Below are 25,234 nucleotides of genomic sequence, written 5' to 3'. Positions count from 1 at the left end.
TCAGTACCCAGAAGAACACTTGCTAATTGTTCACAGGGCCCTTCTACCAGGGAATAGATCAAACCTTTCAAGTACAGCTATCCCCTGTCTTTCACAAGTTCACTTCAAGCCACTTTGTTTTTAAGAAAGACCTACATTAGTACACGTATTCGTAAATCCGAAGAGGATTTTCACTTTTATGAAACATGGTGAAATTTTTCCATATGAATTAATGCTTCTTCGCTGTACACATTTCATAGAAATACTCTGCTTTTGGATAGTGGGGGATGCCAGTAAATACTTGGTTTCACTTGACCTTCTCCTCTTACCTCCAACACAATAAAAGATAGATTCGTTGGTTAGTCAAATAAAATTTAAGAATGACTCTCAAATTATCTACTAATTTTGGTACGGGAACAGCACAATCTAAAACATTGCTTTCAGTGCTGCCTATTTGACTTTCTCCTTTCTCTCCGAGATAATGTGACTGGGGTCAGCTCGGGTGAACCACTCTTGCCAGGAGCCATCGTAGATCATCACATTTTCTTTCCCACAGATTTGGGCACCAAGGGCAACAAAACAGGCAGTGATCCCGATACTACACGTCCCTACCAGTGGTTTCTTCAGGTCGACATTATGATCCTCAAACAAGCACTGCAGCTCCTTCTCACTCTTCATCCTGAGAGTCTCTGGATCCATGAAGGTCTCAAAGGGGATACTGATACTGTCGGGGATGTGCCCAGGTTCAATATCTTGAGAAATAAGACAAATTTAAAAAGTATGAATTGAAGGAAACCCAATCCAGTTCAAGGAAATCACATCTGTCGCAATGGTCAAATGTTATACAAATCTCACTAGCATACTGGCAAATATACCACGATTGTTCTCAGAACTTGTGTCCAATTTCTCCTCAGATGTCCTGCAAGAAGTTAACAGATTTCTGAAACCAAAACCTCTTACTTTATCCAATCTGCTCTCCTAATGTTTTTAGCATTGGAATATGAGGTGTTTGCCCCTTTGGATAAAAAAGGATTTTATTCTTTGAGCTTGGCTGATCACCCTTAACACTACTGGAAGAAAAATGGAGGAGCTGATCCACATGTCTTGGTCAGTATATATTCTTCACTCAAGATTATCTGGTCGTTCTCACATTGTGTTTAGGGGAAATTGACTCTGCGCTGCTGAATCTGCCACTTTCCAATGCAGATCATTCTTCAAAAGAACTTTTCTGGCTGAAAAGATTGCCTGTGCTTGTGAAAGATACGAAACAAGTGCAAGTCTGGATTTCTTTGGAATCAGCAGTGGGGGACCTAATTTTCAGATTTCAATGCACTTGGAATCTCCCTTAACATATGCTTTTGCTAATCTATGAGTAACCTGCCTGGTGAGGGTGGGATATTATACATACATCAAGAATAGATTATCCTGACTACTGTAGATTTCTGAGCTACTTGGTTTGAAAATCCAGCCATAATAATGAGCTTCCAGAGTGGTAGTATCCTGGTTGCTTAGGAAAGGAATGTAAGACAAATTATTTGTTTTTCTACTACTGAATATGGTAATCGTGTGTGATGTGGGCCTTCACTGCTAGATTAATGTGTTACAGGACAATTCGGAATCTGTACCTTCAGATCTCTTAAACCACACTTCAGTGGAGGATTTCAATTTCACTGTTTAAAATCTGAAGTGAGTTGATGAGTAATGATATTCCCATAAAACAAACAAGCAAGTTAATACCACATATGCTATTAACCTGAACACACAGTCAAACATTTGCAACACTGTTTGTTAGTCTGTATCAACAATGGATGTTTAAACATTAGAGGTTTATCAGCATTCAAATACCTTTCCTGCTTACACTCTCTAATTCATAGAATCCCTACAGTGTGGAAACAGGTCAATGGGCCCAGCAAGTCCACACTGACCCTCTGATGAGTAACTCACCTAGACTTATGCCCCTATTACTCTACATTTCCTCTGACTAATGCACCTAACCTAGACATCTTTGGACACCATGGGCAATTTAGCATGGGCCAATTCACCTGACCTGCATACCTTTGGAGTATGGGAGGAAACCGGAGAATCCGGAGGAAACCAGTGCAGACATAGAGATAATGTGCAAACTCCACAAACACAGTCACCTGAGGGTGGGATCGAGCCCATTAACCACTGAGCCACCATGCTGCCCATTAAACGTTTGCGTCACAGAGATGGACAAACATCATCGGTCGTCTTGGACAAAACAGACCCTTCAGCACAACCAGTCTATGCTGACCATCATTCCAAACTAATCTCGTCCCACCTGCCTGCTCCTGGTCCATATCTCTCCAAACCTTTCCTATTCATGTACTTATCTAAATATCTTTTAAAAGTAACTATACTCAATTCCACCACTTCGTCTGGAGGTTCATTCCACACACCAACCACTCTGTGAAAAAGTTGACCCTCATGTCTTTTTTAAATCTTTCTCCTCTCACCTTATAAATATGACCCATAGTCTTGTAATCCTCCACCCAACGGAAAAGACACCTGCCATTCACCTTATGTATACCACTCATAATTTTATAAACAACTATAAGGTCACCCCTCACCCTCCGATGCTCCAGTGAAAAATGTCCCAGCCTACTTTTATAACTCAAACCCTCCATTCCTGGCAATATCCTGGTAAATCTCTTCTGAACCCTCCCTAGCTTAATAATATCCTTCCTATATCAGGGAGACCAGAACTGGACACAGACTTCCAGAGGTGGCCTCACCAATCCTGATGAAGGGCTTTTGCCCGAAACGTCGATTTTGCCTGTCCTCGGAGTCCCACCTGCCTGCTCCTGGTCCATATCCCTCCAAACCTTTCCTATTCAAGTGCTTATCTAAATATCTTTTAAAAGTAACTATACCCAATTCCACCACTTCGTCTGGAGGTTCATTCCACACACCAACCACTCTGTGAAAAAGTTGACCCTCATGTCTTTTTTAAATCTTTCTCCTCTCACCTTATAAATATGACCCATAGTCTTGTAATCCTCCACCCAACGGAAAAGACACCTGCCATTCACCTTATCTATACCACTCATAATTTTATAAACAACTATAAGGTCACTCCTCACCCTCCGATGCTCCAGTGAAAAATGTCCCAGTCTACTTTTATGACTCAAACCCTCCATTCCTGGCAATATCCTGGTAAATCTCTTCTGAACCCTACCTAGCTTAATAATATTCTTCCTATAACAGGGAGACCAGAACTGGACGCAGACTTCCAGAGATGGCCTCACCAATACTTTGTACAACCTCAACACAAAATCCCAACTCATATCCTCAAAGGTCTGAGCAATGAAGGCAAGCATGCTAAACACCTTCTTAACCACCCGGTCTATACGTGTATTGAATTGATACAAAATCCGATTGTTTAAATCAGGTAATTTGGCCTGTTTAAATCAGTTTTTCTGTAATTCAGCATTGGCACTTTTGTAATAAACTTGACAATGAAACGTGGTCTTGGTCAGCCGTGTCATAGTAGGGCCTCAGTGTAACGAGACTAAATTTACTGTCTGCCTTTCAAAAGTTAGGGGAACATGTTGGGTAACTTTGACTGTGAAATACACGGCATAAATCTATCACTACCCTAACATACTGTAATAGTGCAATGAAAGTCAGAGCTAACTCGGCAAACCCTAAAAGCAGTTTAAAATTACAATAAATGCAACAGATTACAGAATGCATCAGTTTATGGAAATATCCACCCCTTCACTGTCTCACTCCCCCCCCAGCTAATCCTGATTGGCAATACATACTAGCCCAATACTGGAAGCAGAGTTGGCAAACACCTTAGAAATGTTGGAAGAAATTTAAATAAAAGATCTGAGTGCGATACTGAAATAAGCTCTTTTGAGGGTTAAAACAAGTAAAACAAAACTCTTTAAGGAACCTTCTCTGGGTTCAGGCTCGGTGCCTTTGAATCTGCCCTCAGGCCTGGCATCCACCAGCTGGAACTGTTTGCTCTGGATGTTGTCCAGGATCTCCTGGTAACTTTTGACCTGGGGTTTGGTTTTTGCCTTGTACTCAGCCACGGGGTAGTCCTGCAGTTCCGAAGTGACCGGGAGACCCTCCCTGCGCCAATTGATAAAGCCGCCATCCAGCACCGACACCCGGCTGTGACCGAAAGCCCGGAACATCCACCAGACCCGGGGGGCAGAAAACAGTCCGAAATCACTGGCATCGTAGATGACGACGTGGGTGTCGTTGCAGATGCCCAGGTTGGCCAAGTATCGGGAGAAAAGCTCCTGTCCGGGCATCATGTGGTCGTAAGGGGCGGAGCGGTCGCTGCATTCGTCCAAGTCGAAGAAGGTAGCGCCGGGGATGTGCTTCTCCTTGAACTCCTTCCTGCCGTCCCGCTGCATTTTTGGCAAATACCAGGAGGAGTCCAAGACCCGCAACGGTCCGGCCTTAGCGCTGCTGATTGCCTTGGCCAGCCAGGCAGCAGATACCACAGTGCGAGCTAACGCCATTCTCCTTCCCTTCTGTGAACGGAATTACCTCAGGGCCACTGACTCTAAACCCAACTCACTGACACTAAACCCACTGACTTTAAACCAAACCCACTGACACGAAATCCTGCCCACTGTCATTAAATTTAAATCCACTCACTCTAAACCCAGCCCACTGTCATTAAATCCACTGACTCTCAACACTGCACACTGTCACTAAACCCACTGACTCTAAACCCTGCCTACTGTCACTACACCCGCTGACTCTACACGGCAAACTGTCAATAAACCCACTGTCACTAAACCCTGCATACTGTCACTAAACTCACTGACTCTAAACCCTGCATACTGTCACTTAAACCCACTGACTCTGAACACTGCATACTGTCACTACGCCCACTGACTCTCAACACTGCAAACTGTCACTAAACCCACTGTCACTAAACACTGCAAACTGTCACTAAACCCACTGACCCTAAACCCTGCCTACTGTCACTTAAACCCACTGACTCTTAACACTGCACACTGTCAGTAAACCCACCGACACTAAACCCTGTCAACTGTCACTAAACCCACTGCCACCAAACCTTGCCGATTAACACTCTGGCCGGGAACTGCAGTTTTACCATTTGCTTGCTCCCTGTAAAGTGCTGGCTGCACACTTCCAAACAATTTTTTTTTTAATTGCTTTGATGGCTCTGGTCACAAAAGGCATGGCACCAGTTAATGCAACTCTTGCACAAAATTCAAATACAATACTGCAAAAAGAGTGTTTCCTGCAAATGCTGGGAACATGGAAAAGCAACAGCTTTATCTAACTCATGTGAGACGATGTCCCAAGTTACTTCACAGAAATATTATTGTGCTCACTGGTAGTATCCCTACCCTTGGACTTGGAGGCTCAACTTCAAGTCACATCTGCTCCTGAGGTTCATTAGAAAATTAGTTTAAAAATTATTATAAAGCCAAGTACTGACTCACTTTAGGAGATAGATTCTGGTCATGAATATCTTTAACGGGAAAAACAAAGTAGAGAGGACGAGAGTTTTTGAAATTCATTTATACAGTGTTGACATTATTGGCCAGACCAGCATTTATTGGCCAACCCTAATTGTCCAGAGGGCAGTTAAAATTCAACCACATTGTTCTGGTCTGCAGTCACTTGCAGGCCAGACCAGGTAAGGACAGCAGTTCCTTTCCCTAAAAGACAGCTAGGAATGTACATTAAGATATATGGACATTACAGTATTTCAACATTGTACACTGGAATTCTGGGCAGAAAATCTCTGAAGAAATGTAACTCCCATTATAACATTTTTTCTCATGGGAATCTATAATTCACTTGCAGTTTTTTTTCAGGAACAGAACCATAAAATGAGTAGTGAAGTCTTGCTTCAATGGTTTAGAAGATACATTTCTGCTACATCCTGGGAAAAGGCTGGTGAGTCTTCTTCATTGCACCCCATCTATGGCAGTAACATCCCTCCTGAGGTAAGGAGAACAAAACTGCACATTGTCCTTCAGCGGGTTGGATTGCTCAATTGGCTAGACAGCTCCTTTATAATACACAGCAATGCCAACAGCATGGGTTCAGTTTCTTCACTGTGGAAGTAAATAGCTTAGCAATGGAGAGGATATGGGTAAGAAACTCAGCTCAGGAATGAACACGGTACTGAACTTTTAACCTCGGGACAGAATAATGCTAAAATGTTACACGACATAGTATTTCATTGTCTGGTGACAACTTGATTTGCAATGTAGTCTGGACACTTAAATCACTCTAAATTGGTTCAAGCTAGATTTATTTTTCATCTTGAAACATTAATGTGCAATTTCTAGGTCTGTGAGCATGCCCAGGATAAAACAAAACTGGTCAGAATGGAGCTATTTCTGTTTTTCACTATGCTCTTTCAGAATTTTGAGTTCTACTGGCCTGGCAAGACATCAACCCAAACTTTCAGGAGGAATACAGATTGACACTAGCACTAAAACTGTACTAGATGGGAATAAGATACATAAAAGTGAAAGATGGTGAGCTGCAATCTTAACAGCCATACAGTTGATGGTGTCAGAGGGTGGGGTTAGAATCAGTGATAAAGACAAGGAATTGTGGGATATTAAATATTTTTGTCTTCCATGTAGCTGCAATGTTGATTCCCAGAGACAACAAAAATTGTTTTAATTCCTGCTTGTCTCTAAAGACTTGGTTATTTTCTTCCTTCAAAATTCAAACAGATGGCAATCCCAGGAAGAACCAGGATCCTATCCACCAACACCCACACCAGCACTGAGCCCACTAGAGGGTCAGGAAATGGGTACCTGATTACCATAATGTTAAGGATTTCCATCACATCTCCAGAGCCTGACAGCCCAAACCTGCCAAGAAAGTAAATTTTGCTTACAACTGCAGTGTGAATCAGGAGTGCCTTCTCGATGAGACTTGAACTATTATCCCTGGAGAGGATTTTGTAAGTTAAGCATGTGACAATGCTGTGGCTTTAAGAGGTTATTTTGTCCTGATTTCTTTTAAGAGAGAGATTGAATGAGAGGTTCAGAGCTGGCTAGTTAACACCACTTCAGAAAACAGCTTGAGAGGTCATGGGTTTGTTTTTAAATGCAGGCTGAATGGGTGGGGCCAGGTCCCCCAGATCAGAATTTCTGCGTTTTGGTTTGTCAGTAGCTTCAGAAGCTTTTAGGGTCTCAACAGAGTGGGAAACTTTTATTTCATAGTCATGGAGTCATATAGTTCAATGCTGCTATTCTTTTTGGATTTTGTCTCGATTTTTTTTCCTTCTGGACTGAATAACTGTAAGAATCTGTGTCTGAATTTGCCTCTTTGCCAAGGAATGTATTTATGGGATGTTGCGATATTGGAACAGTTAATTAGTAATAGTATCTAGTATTTTGTTAAGTTTTTCACCAGAGTTGTTATTCTAAGTTTGTCTTACTTTTGTTTGTATTTTAACTATAGGGTTTAAATAAATTGTGTTTTTGCTTAATAGCCCTGATGAAGGGTTGTGCCTGAAATGTCGACTCTCTTGCTCTTCAGATGCTGCCTGACCTGCTCTGCTTTTTCCAGCGCCACACTTTATCGACTCTTTTTGCTTAACATCGAATAGTTTGAGCAGCCATATTGCACCTGGAACAGAGCATTTCACATTTATCCTTAACATAAGAAAAGGTTAGAGTCTAGGCTACTTAACCTGAAATATTTTGAAGGGGTCTGGTCTGGTCCATAACAAACAGAAAATTCCATCTTTGGGGTCAATAATGCTTTCACCCGCTAAACATCTTCCTCCACCAACTTCGCCACAATCATCACAATGGGGTCAACTTCTGTCCTTCCAATGGCCAGTGCTGGTCTTCAATCCTACACCAGATATTTATGCTGCCATCTCTTATTATGGACCAGATCAGACACCCCATCCCCCTCAAAATATAGGAAGGAGAAAGCCTAGGCCCTATCTTACATATTTATTTACAGGGAAGCATACAATCCTATTTCGAGATGTCCACTAGACGAGTAGCCTAGACAGACTTTAATCAAAACACATTTTTTTACAACACAATTATTCAAAGCATAAGAATTGTTATAACTTTAACTCTATTGAAATACTTAACAAGATAATATATCACATAACTATTCATTATCAACTGTTTCAAATAGACAGTATTCCATAAACACACCCTTGGTAAAGTAATTTAGCAAACAGTTAAGATTTTCACATACTGTCTCTCACCAGTCCATCAGCTTGAAGACTGAAAGAAACACTCTGCCTCTTTTTATAAGGAAACCTCTCTTCTAAGACTCGAGTAGCAGAGAACTCAAGGTGTTATTTTAGCAGTAGCAGGAACCTATCATGAACTGAAAGCAAAACTAAAAACGTTCCTTGGTCTGATTGAGTCCTGACCCGACCCACTCATGCTTCTTTTGTCTAATTTTTAAAAAAGCCAGGGATTACTCAAAGCTGTTTACCAAACGCCTGTGTGAAACAGACATCTCTGAACCATTGTGACAATATCTGTCTACAAGAGAAACAGCACAGAACACATCTCTCTTAAAGGCACAGTACTGTTACACTCATAGGGTCTCCCTGCTTTTGGTTTGAGTGCCCTCTGATACTGGTGCCCCGATGGAGGCCATAGGTTATTTCCAATCTGTACTCTGTTTCAAAGAGGCCTCTAAGGCATGGTCATACACCCTATTGCTCCAGTCTCCTTCAGAATCGCGTACAGACCTTATCCCAGAGGATCAGTTTTAAGCAAGTTTTGCAAGCTTTCCAGTCTGGTATTTGTTGGAGTCAACTAAAAAAGTCTGACTTGTTTAAGATGACAACTGTGACAATGCTGCAACTTGCTTCGAAACTCAATAAATTATTTGAAGGCAGTTCATAAAGATGGATACCAGTTGACAACAGAGGTAGCAATGGGAGTTAAGACCCAACAGTCTGAATGGGATTACTGCCGATTCCACATATTCCACACTTTTCCACATATTCCTTCACTCCTGGACTATGTACTCACCTACTGTCAAATTTCAGCAATTTCCCCCAGTTCTAACAGACCTTAATTTGCTAAATGTGAGTCTCCTGGCCATCTCAGGACTCCCCTACGCACTCCTGAAACCCTATCTATGTTTAACAGCTCTGGGATTCATTGTAGTTCTTCTTGATCTAAGAACAGGCTGCAACTACTCTGAACCCTGGTAACTTCCTCAAAGTTCCTTCACTGATCCCACTAAGGATCCCATTTCCAATTTGCTCAATCCTTGCAGGACCATGGGATTGGGTTAGAACACCTACAATTACATATTATGGCTTATATGTATATAAGTAATTAGGTGGAAGACTGGTTTGTGACACCAGCAATGCAGGTTCAATTCCTGCACCAGCTGAGTTTATTATTAGGGCACTCCTCCCCAATCCCTCCCCTTTTCTGAGGTACGGTGACCCTCAAATTAAACCAATACCAATTATCTCCCTATAATGAGACAGCAGGACTACAGTGATTTTAATTTAACCTTTATAAATATAAATAATACCAACTTCCGATATTTGTAAAGCTTAGAAAAACACATAGTTCCAACAGACAGGGAAGTCTTTGGGGAGAACAGCAAGCTATCAATCTCCCACAGTCAGCATCTATCAATCTTCACAATGGAGGTGAGCAGGGTGAGAATGACAGGGTGAGGGTGAATTGCTCGATTAGATTGAGCCTAATATCAATTTTCCACAACAGTCTGACTAAAAATGAATACAAACAAGACAAAAGAAAGATAGTAATCAATGCAACCAGCTCCACATAAAGACCTGATGACAATTTTCCTCTCAATGGAACTTAGTAGTAGTATTGTGTCTGCTATATTAAGTACTTCAACATGCAATTCTCTTGACTTGTTAACTTTGTTTAATAACATATACCAGCCACAGAATATGCTGTTTCACTCTATCCCATTATTGCTGAACTCACATATACCCTCAATGTGCATTAACCATTGTTCCTTATCATATTACTTTGCACATTACTGTTCTTGTAAATATACAACCTCAATGTGAAATGTCTCAGGAGATTTGCTGGTAGTGAAGAATAAGCCTTTTTTCCCCTTATGTGACTTGCTGTCACTATGACTCAATATTGATATGGTCCAAAGCAAATCCTGGAGTTCGTTTTGGTTCTTTGCTAATTAATATTGTCCTTGTTGGAGCAAACGGCCCAGATACCAGTGTACTGAAAATTGCCCAAAGTGTCCAGGGAGGTGCAGGCTACGTGAATTAGCCAGGGGAAATATGGGGTTACAGGGAATAGCGTGGGTCTAGGTGGGATGCTCTTCGGGCAGTTGGTGTAGACTAAATGGACCAAATGGCCTGCTTCCACACTGTAGGGATTCTAAGATCTGGAGTGCAGTCCCAATCCTAAATTTGTTTCACATTAGATAAAGACAACATTCAGTTTTCACACTGGATTCCTGAATACCCAGACTGAATATTAAATATAACATTAGTTTGCAACTATGGGAACAAGGACTGTTCTATCAAATATACTGTTACTAAGAAGTTGGTTGGAATGGATGGCTGGTTTGCAATGCAGAACAACGCTAACAGTGTGGCTTCAATTTCTGCATCGGCTGAAGATATTATGAAGGGCTCTCCTTTACAACCATTCTCCTTACCTGAGGTATGGTAACCCTCAGATTAAACCACCACCAGTTGTCTCTGTCTCTCTAATGAGAGAGCAGCCCTGTGGTCTGGCAGGACTATGGCAGTAATACCTTTAGGTTGCTATTACATGAGGCCAGATGAAATGAGATTTCCCTAATGCAGCATTCCCTGATGCTGAAGAAACATCATGGAGCCAGATTGAGGATGCCTCACCCATTGTATGCTCCTATCACTACAGTTTCATTCGGATAGCACTTATAAGAGAAAAATATCTCTGAACATTCTATCACGATGTAATGAGGCTGTTAAGGGGATCAGAGAGATAAATGCATCAACCCTGATCTTTGCATCCAGGTTCTGCAATCAGACTTGAATCCAGAATATTGTGACTCAGTGAGGCCAGAGATAACTTTATATAGCAAGAATTAATTCTGAGCTGTGTAACAATAGAGTGGGTACACTGGGGATGGCGGCTGCGATGGATAATCTTTTTATTTATTTTTTATTTCTTATTTATAAAAATTGGAGTTTTAACAAGGGGAGGGAGGATGCGGGGCAGGGACATTAATTATTCAGGCTAAGTTTTCATCCCATCTCACTCACTGTCATTCTTTGTGAAAAGAATTTTAACAATGAATGTGAAGATCACACAGAGGGAACAGGGGTAGCAACTCTGCCCAATTTCATCCATGCTTGATATCCAAACGTAGGTGTTCATTTTTAATTATTCATTTATGTGATGTCAGCATTGCTGGCTGGTCAGCATTATTGCCCATCCTTGTTGCAAAGATCAAGGCTGACGCTCCCGTGCAGTGCTGAGGGGATGCTACACTCTGAGAGGTGCCTTCCTTCAAATGTAGGTGTCATCCAATGTGTTTTTCTGGATAGTGCAAAGGAGCTGGAACCTTAGCGCCAGGGGCACCACAGTGAATGGTAGCCACCCCAAAGATCAGCAAAGACTAGGCTTGAAATCTAGCATTCCTGGTCTACCTGACTGGATCAACCAGCAAGATGGCTTTGCTCATTGTGATGGTTTGTGGTGGACTGGAAGAAAAAGAGTCAAAACATCTCAGAATGTTCCTTTCCATGAATGAAACTGTGATGTGCCTGGGAGCTAAAGGTTTCATAAATGGTGGTACTTGTTAGACCAGAGTATCCCGTGATCTGAAACCCCAAGGGGAGGTTGGGAGCTGTTTGGCAGCAAGAAACTTGAACTGAGTTGGAACAACCGTGCTCCCTATCTAACAAGATCCTGTGCTCACATCTCCTCACATGGAGTGGCACGGTGGCTCAGTGGTTAGCACTGCTGCCTCACAGCACCAGGGTCCCAGGTTTGATTCCAGCCCTGGGCAACTGTCTGTGTGAAGTTTGCCCATTCTCCCCGTGCCTGCATGGGTTTCCTGCCACAGTCCAAATATGTCAGGCCAGGTGAATTGGCCATGCTAAATTGCCTATTCTGTTAGCTGCATCAGTCAGAAGGAAATGGGTCTGGGTGGGTTACTCTTCGGAGGGTCGGTGTGGACTGGACTGTTTCCACACTGTAGGCATCTAATCTAATCTTATTTCCTGTGGAGAGTTTGCAACAATATTCAAATCTCTAAATAGAGTCACAGAGGGAGAAGGTTTGGGGAGACAGTGTTAGACATGGCATTCTAGTAATAAGCGCAAGTAATCTGGTATGATGCAATATTTACTCTGCTTGACACAAATATTTGTATGTTGATGTGAAACACAGAAAAAGAGAACACAAGGTTTTAAGTATGTGATTACTAGATTTTGCAGGCAGGTCTTGAGCTTGGCACTGCTTACAGGGTTTGTGATGCAGTGATCTGATCTCTCCCCAACAACTGAAGCCTGCTGGTCCACTCTTCAGCAAAGACCAAGGTTAGGATGCCCCAAAATACTCTCTCTCAAGCTTTCTAAAGTCATTATCTGTGAGTATGCTCTTCTCTTCCTTCTTCACTTCCCCTTTCTCTGGGCAATCCTTTGCTTTCCTTCCTCGACAATAATTCAAGACCTAAAGTTAACTTTTTTTTAAAAATTAAGATTTTATATTGAGAGTTAATTTCCGCATCAGTTTTGTCTGGCAGCCTGTGTGCTAAACTGAAGGACGAAACAGCTTTATATTTCTACAACACCATTCACAGAATCGCAGTATCATACAGCAGAAGGAGGCCATTTAGGTCATCATGTGATATCATTACTCCCACATTTGTCTAATTTCCCATAGGTCCTGCAGAACACTTGTTCGTCCCAGTGTCCTGGCCAATATTTATCCCTCACTCAATATCACAAAGGCACATGATCTGGTTATTGTTACACTACTGTCTGTCGGATCTGGCTGTGTTTCAATTGGCTGCCATGTTCCCGTCATTACAACAGAGACGCACACTTCAGAAATTACTTCACTGGTTGTAGTGATGAAAAGCACGATAAAAATGAAAGTCTTTCTCCTTTTGTTTAGAAAGGGCTGACCATCTGTTTTAATGATATTGGTTGAGGGATATGTATTGGCACTGGCAGCACTCCCTTGCCTTTCTTCAAAATACAGCCCTGCGATTTTTTTCCTTTTACAGTCACCTGAGAAGGCAGCCAGCACCTTGGTTGAAGGTCATATCCAAAAGGCTGAACCTCTGACAATGCAGCAGTCCCTCAGTCTGAATATTGCAGCAAGTTTCTAGACTGAGACTTTGAGGTGAGCGTGTGACCCACTGAACCACGACTGACACATTCTTATGGGTCCAGTCCTTTGTCCAGCCTTGTCTAACGCAGCTTCAGAATCCAGTGCTATCAACAAAGTCAAGACGTTTTTGAGCTGGCTTTCAATCTGCAAAACCTCGACACACGTGGGAGATGGTGAGAAACTGACGTGTTAGAAACACTCACCTGTTTAGTCACATTGCTCTCAGTCAGGAATCTGGCACTGAGTATGTACTGGAGATTTTCCTCTGTGTGATCTGCAGCCTCTTTCTTCCGATACTCCTCTGTGGAAGCAAACAAGACTCACATTAACTCACAGATATGTAACTACTATGAATACTGATCAGTTAATTTTCAAACATAAGATGTAGAGAACATGTTCCTGATTAAATGTGACTGATGTGATAGTCACTGATAAATCCAACAGGGAATTAAACAGCAAAGCAGTTCGAATATGGAACTCATTGTCAAATGGAGCATTTGGGAAATTTAAAGGGAAATTCAGCAAAATAACAGCAGGTTTGTTTGTGTTGTAGTGGATAGAGCTTTTATCTCTGGGTCAGAAGTTCTGGGTTCATGTCCCACTTAAGGATTTCATGGCCATGTGAAGACGAGTTCATAATCTGGCTGAACAATTTAATTCGCAGTCTGTAAATGTTTCCCAAAGGAATGTGGCAGGCAGTGAGAGCAGGTGAGTGTCTTGCCACATTACACGCTAGATGTGAGGAGGTGCCACTCAATTACAGCTTCTGGAGACAGGCTCATGACCTGTTCCATAGCTCAGTCTATGTGACCATATATTTCATCTTCCAGACCTTTTTCAGTCTTCCATTGCTAAGGTGGTTTGATTCTCTGAATACAACATCACTGTTAGTGTGTTTGTGCAAACTTGATGCCAGCACTACAACCAAGGCATTAATATGTTTATTTTGGAATTAGTCCATTTGACAGTTACTGATTGTTATATCAGAACAAAAGAGCTTTAGGGTCAGAAAGAGTGATCCTTCTCAATTATACTCTGATTTCACTGTCTAAGCAATCTACCCTTCCATTTCTCCACACTGTTAGAGTCCTCAAGTCCCTGGATATTCCATCTCACCTTTTCGATATATCACAATCCCAAATTCATTGAAGGAGTCAAAATATCAGAATACCTTCTCAAAAGTACCTAAAAAATAGCCGTACACCATGATCTAATCAATTGGTAGAACAGGACTGAAGGGCTGAATGGCTCCTACATATTTGTATGAAGTAGCTACAAATACGCAGGACACTTGGAATGATAGAGTCATACAGCACAGACACTTCGGTCCAACTCATTCATGCATATCGAGATTCCCAAAATAAACTCGTCCCATTTTTAGATTCATTTGTGGGACTTGGGCATTGCTGGCTGGCCAGCATTGGTAGCCCATTCCTATTTGCCCTTGAGAAGGTGGTGGTGAGCTGCCTTCTTGAATCGCTGCAGTCCACTTGCTGTGGGTTGACCTACAATGCGGCAGGGAGGGAATTCCAGGAGTTTGACCCAATGACTGAAGGAATGGCAGTGTATTTCCAAGTGGCTGGGAGGGGAACTTGCAGGTGGTGAGTGGCTGGGAGGGGAACTTGCAGGTGGTGGTGTTCCCAAGTACCTACTGCCCTTGTCCTTCTCGATGGAAGTGGTCATGGATTTGGAAGGTGCTGTCTAAGGATCTTCTGTGAATTTCTGCACTGCATCTTGTAGATTGTACACACAGCTGCTACTGAGTGCTGGTGGTGGAGGGATTGAATGTTTGTGGATGTGGTGCCAGTCAAGCAGGTTGCTTTGTCCTGGATGGTGTCAAGCTTCTTGAGTGTTGTAGGAGCTGCACCCATCCAGGCATGTGGGGAGTATTCCATCACATGCCTGACCTGTGCCTTGTAGATGGTGGATAGTCTTTGGGGTCTCAGGAAGTGACTTACTTGCTGCAGTATCCCTAGTCTCTGACCTGCTCTTGTAGCGACTGTGTTTATGTGGTGAGTCCAGTTGAATTTTGGTCAATGATAAGCCCAAGGATGTCGACAGTGGGGGATTCAGTGATGGATTTGTCTGTTTTTGCCACATATCCTCTAAACTTTTCCTTTCATGCACCTGTCCAAATGTTTTTTAAATGTTGTAACTGTACCTACACCTGCCACGTCCTCTGGCAGTTCCTTCTACTTAAAAAACACCCACTGTGTGAAAAAGTTGCCCCTCAGATCCCTTTTAAATCTTTCTGCTCTCACGTTAAAAATTATGCCCTCCAATTTTGAAGTGCCCTACCCTAGGAAAAAGACCTTTGTTATTCAACTTATCTGTGCCCTGCATGATTTTATAAATCTCCACAAGGTCAGCCCTCATTCTCCTACACTCCAGTTAAAAAAAAAGTCTCAGCCTGTCAAGCCTCTCCGTATAACTCTATCCAGTCTTGGTAACATCCTTGTAAATCTTTTCTGCAACTTAACAACATCCTTCTTATAGCAAGGCAACCAGAACTGTATACAGTACTCCAAGCATGGCCTTGCCAACCTGGGAACACACCAAGAATGCTGCATACAGATTTGACCTATTCTCTATCTGTGATAGCAGTGGAGTTTGTACTATTGAGTACATTTGAGTCTGTGATAGACTTGTGGCTAGATGGGCCACTTAAAATGATGAATTTATGAAAAATAGACAATAAATGAGGCATGCTGGGAAATTGAGACAAGCCTTGACCAAAAGTGACTGTGCTCTAATACTCTAGAATAAACAAGCTACAGAATCCAAACAGCTGCAGCTATAGACAGTGTAGCAACTGACACAGCAGCTGCAAACAATATAAAGTACACTTGAATTTGAATTGAACAGAATCAGTCTGAATGCCATCCCCAGGACAATCGGAATATCGGGTTGTTTGCGAGACACGTGGACGCCTCGTACCCTTATTTGGAGAGGACAACACCTCCAGAAATGGATGCCTAAGGATCACCCTGCCATCGACATGTTAACGCCTGGTTGGGTCCAATCGATCAGGGTGATCAAGTCATGATTGATCTTTTAGAGGACACTGGAGACCCTCCTAAAAGGGCACAAACAACTACTAAGTATAAGAATCTCTGCAACACCACCCTTGGAGCGGTAACTCAAGACCAAACACCAAGAAGAGAAATCACCCCTGGGACCACCACGAGAAGACGACCAGACAATCATCACCACATGGATCAAGATCAAGATCTAGTGTGGTGATATATGATCATCCACAGTTAAGTTAGAGCACAAGATAGTTGATTAGATTTATAGTGTAAATTGTTAGTTTATAGTGCATTTTGTTTTGATACTATTAATTGTGTTAAATAAATAAATATTATCATTTATTACTATTAAGTGTCGACTCGCAGTTTCTTTGCCAGATATAAGAGTTCAACAGATTATTGATCAATAAAGGAGTCATAGGTTGGGAGATGGCTTGGCAATTAAATGGAGTTCAGGGCAAGATCAGCAAAAATCTTATTGAATGAAGAAGTTTATGATAGAGTGGGCAAATGTCCTACTCCTACTCCTTACGTTCAAACGCTGAGCACACACACATTTCTTTTAGAAGGGGAGTTCTATGAATTTGTACCTGGAACAATGATGTATAGTTCCAAGTCAAGATTGTGAGTGGCTTACAAGGGAACTTGCAGATGGTGTTCCTCTTGTGCATGCTTGTGCCCTTGTCCTTCTAGGTTGTAGGGGTCAAAGGTCTGGAAGGTATGCACATTGGCGAAGGCACAGTGCAGATAAAACGGGCCAAATGGCCTGCTTCTGTGCCATAACAATTCTGTCAATTCTGAGTTGCTGTAGTGCGTTGGGTACAGGGTACAAATTACTGCTGCAGTGTGTTGGGACCATAGGGAGTGAAGATTGAGAATTGGAAATGGGGTGTCAATCAAGCAGGCTGCTTTGTCATGGATGGTCTCAAGGTTCTTGAGTGTTGTTGGAGCTGCACCCATCCAGGTAAATGGAGAGCACTCCATCACACTCCTGACCTAACGGTCAATAGAAGGCGACTTATTTGTGTGGAATTCCCAATCTCTGGCCTGCTTTTGTAACCACAGTACCTGATTGGCTAAGGAGGGCAGTTCAGATGAAGGAGCAGTTAGAGCTGCACAAGGATAATTTAGAGAGTTCTGTGATTACTAGACCAATTGAAAGGAATTCTTTCCACCAAAAAACATTTGAGAATTAGCCTCACAGAAACCATTTATTCTTGGGTTTTGCAGAGTCAAATGCAGTCACAACCTGTCAAGTATCTACCACATTGCAGTCCCATACATGCCAGACCAGGTAAAGACAGACGATTCCCTTCCTTCAAGGTCATTAGTGAACCAGATATTGTTTCTGATACCAATCAATCATTTAATGGTCACCATTACTGAGAGAAGCTTCCTTTCCTAATTTTGTTAACTGAATTCAAATTCACTTGCTGTGGTAGGTTTGATCCTCAGTTCGAAATGGGTGACCACCCCTGTTCTAGCTCTGGAGAGGATAACCTCCAGTCAGGGGAAAGAGCCTCAGAGCCTCCACCTTGTTAAGTCTCTAAATTTTAAAATTTATTTACATATAATCACCATTTTTTGTTCAAAATGCCAAAAAATATAGACCCATTTCACTGAATCTCTTCTGCTAGGACAACCCAACCGTTCCAGGATTCAGTCCAATAAAGCTCCTCAGAGCCTCCACCTTGTTAAGTCTCTGAATTTTAAAATTTATCAGAGCCTCCACCTTGTTAAGTCTCTGAATTTTAAAATTTATTGATATAAAATCACCATTTTTTTGTTTAAAATGCCAAAAAATATAGACCCATTTCACTGAATCTCTTCTGCTAGGACAACCCAACCGTTCCAGGATTCAGTCCAATAAAGCTCTGTCTGAGTCCATCCAAGGCATGGAAGTTCTTTCCTTAGGTAACAAGACCAAAGCTACATAAACAACTCCAGCTTGATCTCACCAAAATCCTGTAAAACTGGACAATAGATAGGACTTATATCTATTTCTGTATCACCACTTTGGGGAGAATGTGAAGTCAATGGAAAGAAATCTACCAGCCTTTCATGGACCTTGAGCAATGTAATTAATTTTTAACTGTGTCTGAAATGGCCGAGACAGCCAATAAATTTGAGGGCAACTGGGGAGGTGCAACAAATGATGGCCATACCAATGTCACACTCACCCCATGGAAGATCAAACGAAAGGCAGTTAATGAGTACCATATAAGCAGATTCGTTGATGACCAATCATATTGGTTGTAGGTCCTCTTTCTGTGAGATATACTTCTATTATTCTATATGGTGCAATTAAGTCAGAAAATGTTATAACAAGTCAGGAAGGACACAAAGAGTCATAGAGGTATACAGCACGGAAACAGACACTTCGGTCCAACTTGCACATCCTGACCAGATATCCTAACCTAATGTTATGAAGTTGAAGGCGTGTACTGTACCTTTAACAGAGTGTGAATGCTGTTCTGCACTGAGAGCTTACAAGAGCAGTCTAAGAGTAAAATGGAAATTGAAAATATGTAACATTTGACTGAAATAAATACCTGACTTGGTTGCTGTTTTGACAACAATTATAATTTAACCAATCAATTTAAATTATACCCCAGGATACTAAAACCCAATTGAGTTTGAATTTATTGTTTTGCCACACTGAACCAATGAGACAATCCAATGTTGGGGATATAAAAAAGGCATCGAGAGAAAGTGAGGGCTGCAGATGCTGGAGATCAGAGCTGAAAATGTGTTGCTGGAAAAGCGCAGCAGGTCAGGCAGCATCCAAGGAACAGGAGAATCAACGTTCGGGCATAAGCCCTTCTTTCAGGCTTATGCCCGAATGTCGATTCTCCTGTTCCTTGGATGCTGCCTGACCTGCGCTTTTCCAGCATCACATTTTCAGATATAAAAAAGGCAGGCATTTTGAAAATCAGTCAGAGTAACTGCCATCGAGAGAGACACAAGATATTGAAACACACACTATCAAAGGTACCTATCACCTTCTCCCTCTCCCCAATCCCACCCGCCTCATTGCTGATGAAGGGCTTATGCCCGAAATGTCGACTCTCCTGCTCCTCAGATGCTGCCTGACCTGCTGTGCTTTTCCAGCACTACACTCTCGACTCTGATCTCCAGCATCTGCAGTTCTCACTTTCTCCATGTGAGATGTTTGGTCCACTTATGTAAGGAAAGAGCTGTGGGGTTGGACTCCTCATGTATATTTAGGATTGAAGTAGACAGATTCTTAATCAGTCAGGGAATCAAGAGTTATGGGAAAAAGGCAGGAAAGTGGATTTGAGGAATGCCAGATCAGTCAAGATCCTATTGAATGGCAGAACTGATTCAAGTGGCTCCTGCTCCTATTCCTGGTGGAAATTGCTGGAGAGACTCAGCAAGACTAGCAGCATCTGTGGACAGATAAGATAGAGTTAACGTTTGGGATTCCAGTGATTATTCTTCAGAATTTCCTACTTTGGGAAGCCCAAGTTCCAATGCCAAGGGTTGTTAATCTGTGACCAGGGGAAGAAAGCGCTGCAGACACCACATACAGCAACCCCTGGCGGTGGGAGGTCGGAATCACCCCCCCCCCACCCGCCACCACCACCGATGAGAAAGAGAAATAAACCAAGTGAACGAAAAAGTGAAAGGGAGGGTACGGATTAAATCAAAATAGAATTAGAGGGGGAAATAAAACACTCCACGCCCTGAAAACCTCAAGGGTATTGGTAGACACTGCATGCTCCTTCTCAAGGGACAGCTGGGCCTGAACGTAACCGCGGAAGAGGAGCAGGCAATCGGCCATAACGACTGCCTCCAAGGCCTGCTGCCTGGACATGTTAATGGCCAGCCTGGCCAGGCCCAGGAGCAAACCCACGAGGAGATCCTCTGACTTGTCTTCCACCCTCTGCATCGGGTGCTCAAGATGGTTTATTGTATGATAGCAATTAGTACAGTTTGCATTCCTTGTCAGAACTTGCAAGAACTGTGCAGAAAACCTCTAATATGACAGTATCAGATTGGGTGGAGCTAATGTTACTTCAACGTTTAACCATAAGACGTGGGAGCAGACTTTGGCCATCATCACTTACCTAGTTTTTTTTCTCGCCCTGTTTACCATCAACAATCCCTTTATTTGCTATTCTTTATTTCTCTCTTTGGATTCTATCTCTCCTTTGCCCTCCGACTCCCGTGTTATCAGCATAAATACCTTTTCTGAACTGCTTTCAAGTCTGAAAGGTCACCGAACTAAAAACCATGAACTTTTTTTTACTCCCTACAGATGCTGCCAGACCTGCTAAGTTTGTCCAATACTTTGTTTTTGTTTGCTTCAGAAAAGGCCTTTGGTTTTCTCTTTTTCTTATCTTTATGACATGTAACCTCGACTGTTGGGGCATTGTTAATTTTTTTCCTCCCTGTGCCTTCCTGCGATTCTCTGACCTTCATTTCCCATATTACCAATTTGATCACCTGTTTCGACTCTACCCCTTGTTTTGCTACACGCAGTGGGCTTGATCCCTCAACGTCTTGTTTATTTTAAAGCACTTTTCATGTCCCTAATTACGCAGCTCACTAGGACATTAGTCCAGGCACAGTTCAGGTGTACACAATCTCAACAGGTCAAATTGTACTTTCTCCCATGTTGGCGCCATTGCCCAATGAACTTGCACCCAATTCTCCCAGTTCAGGTGCTGCTTCTTCAGGTGGCAAAGAGACAGCGCTTCGAAAGCTAGTGCTTCCAAATAAATCTGTTGGACTACAGTCAGGTGTTGTACCATTTTTAACTTTGTCCACCCCAGTTCCAACACAGGCACCTCCAAATCATGGCTGTCAGGATACATATTCTATGCTGCAGAGAACAGTGTCAATTCCCCTTGCTGTACTTTCAGCTACTAATATATTCCTTCTTGCTCTACTCTCACTTTCTGATCAAATTGGTTCTTGTTTCAGTCCCACAAAGCTTGATTACTTAGAGGTCTCCAGCATGGAAACAAGCCCTTTGCATCAAATCAGAGAAAGTCAGGAATGCAGATGCTGGAGAACAGAGTTGAAAAGTGTGGTGCATGAAAAGCAGAACAGGTCAGGCAGCATCTGAGGAGCAGGAGGGTCAACCTTTTGGACGTAAGTCCTTCATAAGCCCTCTTAGGGCATATTAAACTAGACCCATTTGCCTGCTTCTGGTCCATATCACCACCTACCTGTTGGATCATGTTCAAATAAAGACCAAAATCGCTGAGTGGCAAAAATAGTCTCTTTATTCAGCAACCGGATTAGCACAAGTTTGAGGCGGCAATAAAATCCTGAAATACAATTCTTACAGTAGCCTCTTTATACACAGTTCTTACATATATTAAAATTCCAATACTATGGTGTTACATTGTTTTATCTCAGGTACACAAATGTTTGAGGGGCTTCCGTCTTGGGAAACAGGAGATGGGTTATAATATGAGCTAAGAGCTGGCTACTGCTCCTCTTAAGATTAAGGATGTCTGTCTGATCTGATTGCACAATTAAGAGATGTTAGTCCTTTTACCTTTATGTTAGTTAATGTTAGTAAAAAATATTAGGCCTATATGCTCTAAATAAGTTAGAAATTGTACATGTACTTAATAAAGCTTTAAAGGATATTAAACTGATTACCATAGCTGGGTTGAATTATGTTTAAAATTTGAGAGTTTCATTCATTCATACAATTTCACATAAGTGCTGTTTTGACAATTAGTTTCTTAAAGGGATAACAGCCCAGTTAAAAGGTATTTAACAAGTACATACTGATTGGGGAACATGTTTGGTGTTTTGTAATCTATTCAGGTCTGAGAGACAGTTGGTAAGGGCTGATTAATATATTCTTTCCGTAGTTTCGGGTAGGTACTGGAGACATGACGTCAGGGCTGACATTGTTCTGAATAGGTTAGTAGTCTGATATTTAACAGAGGTAGCTTTTGATGTAAATAGGTCTGATAAGGGTTGAAGGTGTGAAGGAACAGTAATGGGTTTGGAAGTACTGCTTTAGTCCTAGTCTATCTTGCGATAATAAACTATAATACAGAATTGCAGTTTTATGAATGAAAGAATGAAACAGTGATATAATAAATAACAGGCTAGTAAAGGGTTATGAATGAATGAACAGGAACTGGTATTAATGAATATAGCAAGCTGGTGAGTGAGTTAATAGAACACAATATCTCACATAAATATCCTATCCATGTACCTATCTAAATGCTTCTTAAATGACAAAATTGCACTCTCTTCCACCATTAACTCTGGCTGTCCTTTCCAGACAGTTACTACCCTCTGTGCGAGGAAATTGCCCTTCTCGACCCTTTTGTATTTCTCCTCTATGCCCTCTAGTTTCAGTCTCCTCTACCATGGGGAAAAGCTGTTGGTTCTTCACTGCACCTATGCCTCTGATGATTTTATGGACCTCTATCAAGTTGTCCCTCAGTCTCCTCTGCTCCAGGAAAAAAGTCTTAGCCTATCCAGCCTCTCCTCATAGCTCAAAACCTTCCAGTCCAGGTAGCATTCTGGTAAATCTTTTCTGCTCTCTTTCTAGTTTAATAGTTTCCTTTCTATAGTAGGGCTATCAAAATTACATGCAGTACTCCACCGTGGCCTCATCAATATCTTGAGCAGCTGCAACTAAGACATCCCATCTCCTATACTCAGTGCCCTGACCTTTGAAAGCAAGCATGCTGAAAGCCTTCTTTACCAATCTGTCTATCTGTGACTTGACTTTCAAGGAGCTATGAACATCTACCCCTCAATCTCTTTGATTTATAATGCTCCCCAGACCCTACCATTGATTATGTAAGTCTTGCCCTGGTTTGATCCATCAAAATGCAATACCTTGCATTTATCTAAATTAAACTCCATCTGCCGTTCCTCAGCCCACTGGACCCGTTGATCAAGATCTTGCTGCATTGCCAGACAAATTTCTTCACTGTTCACTATACCACCAATCTTGGCATCATCCACAAACTTGCTAACCATACCTCCTAAATTCTCATCCTGGTTTCAGGCCACACACCTCCAGTATTAAAAAAACTCTCTACCACCACCTTGTGTCTTCTATGGTCAAGCCAATTTTGCATCCAGTTGGCTAGGTCTCCCTGGATCCCATGAGATTTAACCTACCACGCAGTTCCTTGTCAAAGGCCTTGCCAGACAATGTCTACCACTCTGCTCTCATCAATTTTCTTGATCACCCCTTCAAAAACCTCAATCAAATTCGCAAGATGGACTTCCTGCACTATGCTGACTATCCCAAATGAGTACTTGCCTCTCCAAATGCCTGTAAATCCTGTCTCTCAGAAGGGGCACTTTTGAAGCTTTGGGTTCTGAGAGATGAAATGGTGGCTGAGATGTTCACCCCAGTGCCTCACAACCCCAGGCACCTGGGTTCACTTCCACCCTTGGGCAACTTTTTATGTGGAGTTTGCACATTCTCCCTGTGTCTGCTAGATGAATTGTTTAATGTACTTAAAAATATAGAGTAGATGAGATACAATGAGATTTCCTGCCACAGTCCAAAGATGTGCAGGTTAGGTGGATTGGCCATGCTAAATTGCCCCATAGTATTCAGGGATGTATAGGTTAGGTGCGTTAGCCATGGGAAATGTAGGGTTACAGGGAAAGGATAAGGAGATGGGTCTGGTGGGATGCTCTTCAGAGGGTTGGTGTGAACTTGTTGGGATGAACGGCCTGTTTCCACACTGTACAGATTCTGTGAGAACAAGGATAACATTTGGACCAAATGAACTGCAGTAAAGTCTAACCCATTTCTCATATCTCTGATCTTTGATGCAAAAAGGAGTCAAATCAAACTGCTTAACTGAATTAGTTTTATTAAAATGATTACAATTGGCATTCCTTGGGTCAGGGACACAATTAACAATTAATCTACAACAAGTGTTAACAAGCCTCTCAGTGGCCTGAAGCTGTAACATTGTTTATTTGCGTCTCAGTTTGATCTAGGAGCATAGTCAGGGCCTTGGTTTAATGTCTCACCAGAAACAGGGTACGTCTGGCAGTGCAGTACTCCTTGGATGCTGCATTGGAGAATCAGTCTAGATTTTGTGTTGGATGTCATTGGAGTGGGACTTGAGCCCACAGCCAAGTTGCTCTGCAATTGCTTATTTGTTACAGACTGATTGAATACTTCAGATTGCTTGACTTCTCATTGTATAAAACCTACCTCTATATTTTCAAGTACATTCAACAATTCATCAAATTTATGCAGTGATATAATCCCCTCATTCCCTCTTTGACTATTCGTCTGAATTAAGCTTCTCTCAAAACTATTCTGGACACGTGTCTCACAAAAATCCTTCGAAACTCTGAAGATTTTAATTAAACATTTCAAGTCGCCCAAGGGAAACTTTTTACAGCAACAAAATAGATTACTTTGGTATTGACTGGCCAACTCCTGTACCATTATTTCTTTTAATCGCAGTTAGTTGTACAGGGAAGGCTTTTTTTTTGTACAATGTTCCATCTCCTTTTCCAATGTATATTTTAAATCTACATTACAACATACTTGGCCTGTGTGTAAATTGAGAAGGACAGAGGCACATTTGGTATGTATTAAGCATATAAAGATTAATAACAAGGCTGAACATGCTGCTAGAAAATGTTCAGAATGTTATTGAAAGAAACAGGTTTCATTGCAATGCCAGGATTTGTTCACTGCTATTTATTCTGCAATCCAGACTAACTTTACTGTCATTGACAATGGAACATTCCCAATTTAACAAGTCAGAACTGGAGATAAGATACACACTTGCCCTGAAGACATTCTCAATTTCTACGAAGCAAGTCCAGACAAGGTGCACAGTTCAGCCAAGTCTTATTCTCCTCTACAATATTTCTTCCATGCCGAGGGGAAATGTTTTCTGTTTTCCGTTG

At 41.9% G+C, this 25,234-nt stretch overlaps 2 protein-coding genes across 4 annotated transcripts in view; both read right to left on the bottom strand.

Moving 5' to 3' along the window:
- Nucleotides 1–294: 294 nt before the first annotated feature.
- Nucleotides 295–5,069, bottom strand: LOC122542259 (3-mercaptopyruvate sulfurtransferase-like). Its single transcript, XM_043679811.1, has 2 exons — nt 3,902–5,069; nt 295–731 (listed from the first exon to the last, which is right to left on the bottom strand). The coding sequence occupies exons 1-2, from the start codon at nt 4,479–4,481 to the stop codon at nt 430–432; spliced, it is 882 nt and encodes a 293-aa protein (XP_043535746.1). The 5' UTR covers nt 4,482–5,069; the 3' UTR covers nt 295–429.
- An 8,297-nt stretch (nt 5,070–13,366) lies between these two features.
- LOC122542260 (3-mercaptopyruvate sulfurtransferase-like) overlaps nt 13,367–25,234 on the bottom strand; it is a 42,408-nt gene continuing 30,540 nt past the window's right edge. For 2 of the 3 annotated variants that reach the window (XR_006309764.1, XR_006309765.1), the window contains exon 3: nt 13,534–13,602. Coding sequence is in view for 1 of the 3 variants with exons in the window: in XM_043679812.1 (XP_043535747.1) it covers nt 13,382–13,405; nt 13,505–13,602 (122 nt within the window). In the remaining 2 variants the exon portion in view is untranslated. Of the gene's footprint in view, nt 13,406–13,504; nt 13,603–25,234 lie in introns of those variants that run through there. The other variant, XM_043679812.1, reaches the window with a different exon arrangement.

The sequence above is a fragment of the Chiloscyllium plagiosum genome, chromosome 39, assembly GCF_004010195.1.
Source record: "Chiloscyllium plagiosum isolate BGI_BamShark_2017 chromosome 39, ASM401019v2, whole genome shotgun sequence".
Classification (NCBI taxonomy): domain Eukaryota; kingdom Metazoa; phylum Chordata; class Chondrichthyes; order Orectolobiformes; family Hemiscylliidae; genus Chiloscyllium; species Chiloscyllium plagiosum.
This window is presented reverse-complemented; position numbering and strand designations above follow the sequence as displayed.

Coding starts and splice junctions, on each gene's coding strand:
- LOC122542259 (XM_043679811.1), bottom strand. CDS start 4,481: ATGGCGTTAGCTCGCACTGTGGTATCTGCTGCCTGGCTGGCCAAGGCA. Junction 732..3,901: donor CGAGCCTGAACCCAGAGAAG/GTTCCTTAAAGA, acceptor TTATTTCTCAAG/ATATTGAACCTGGGCACATC.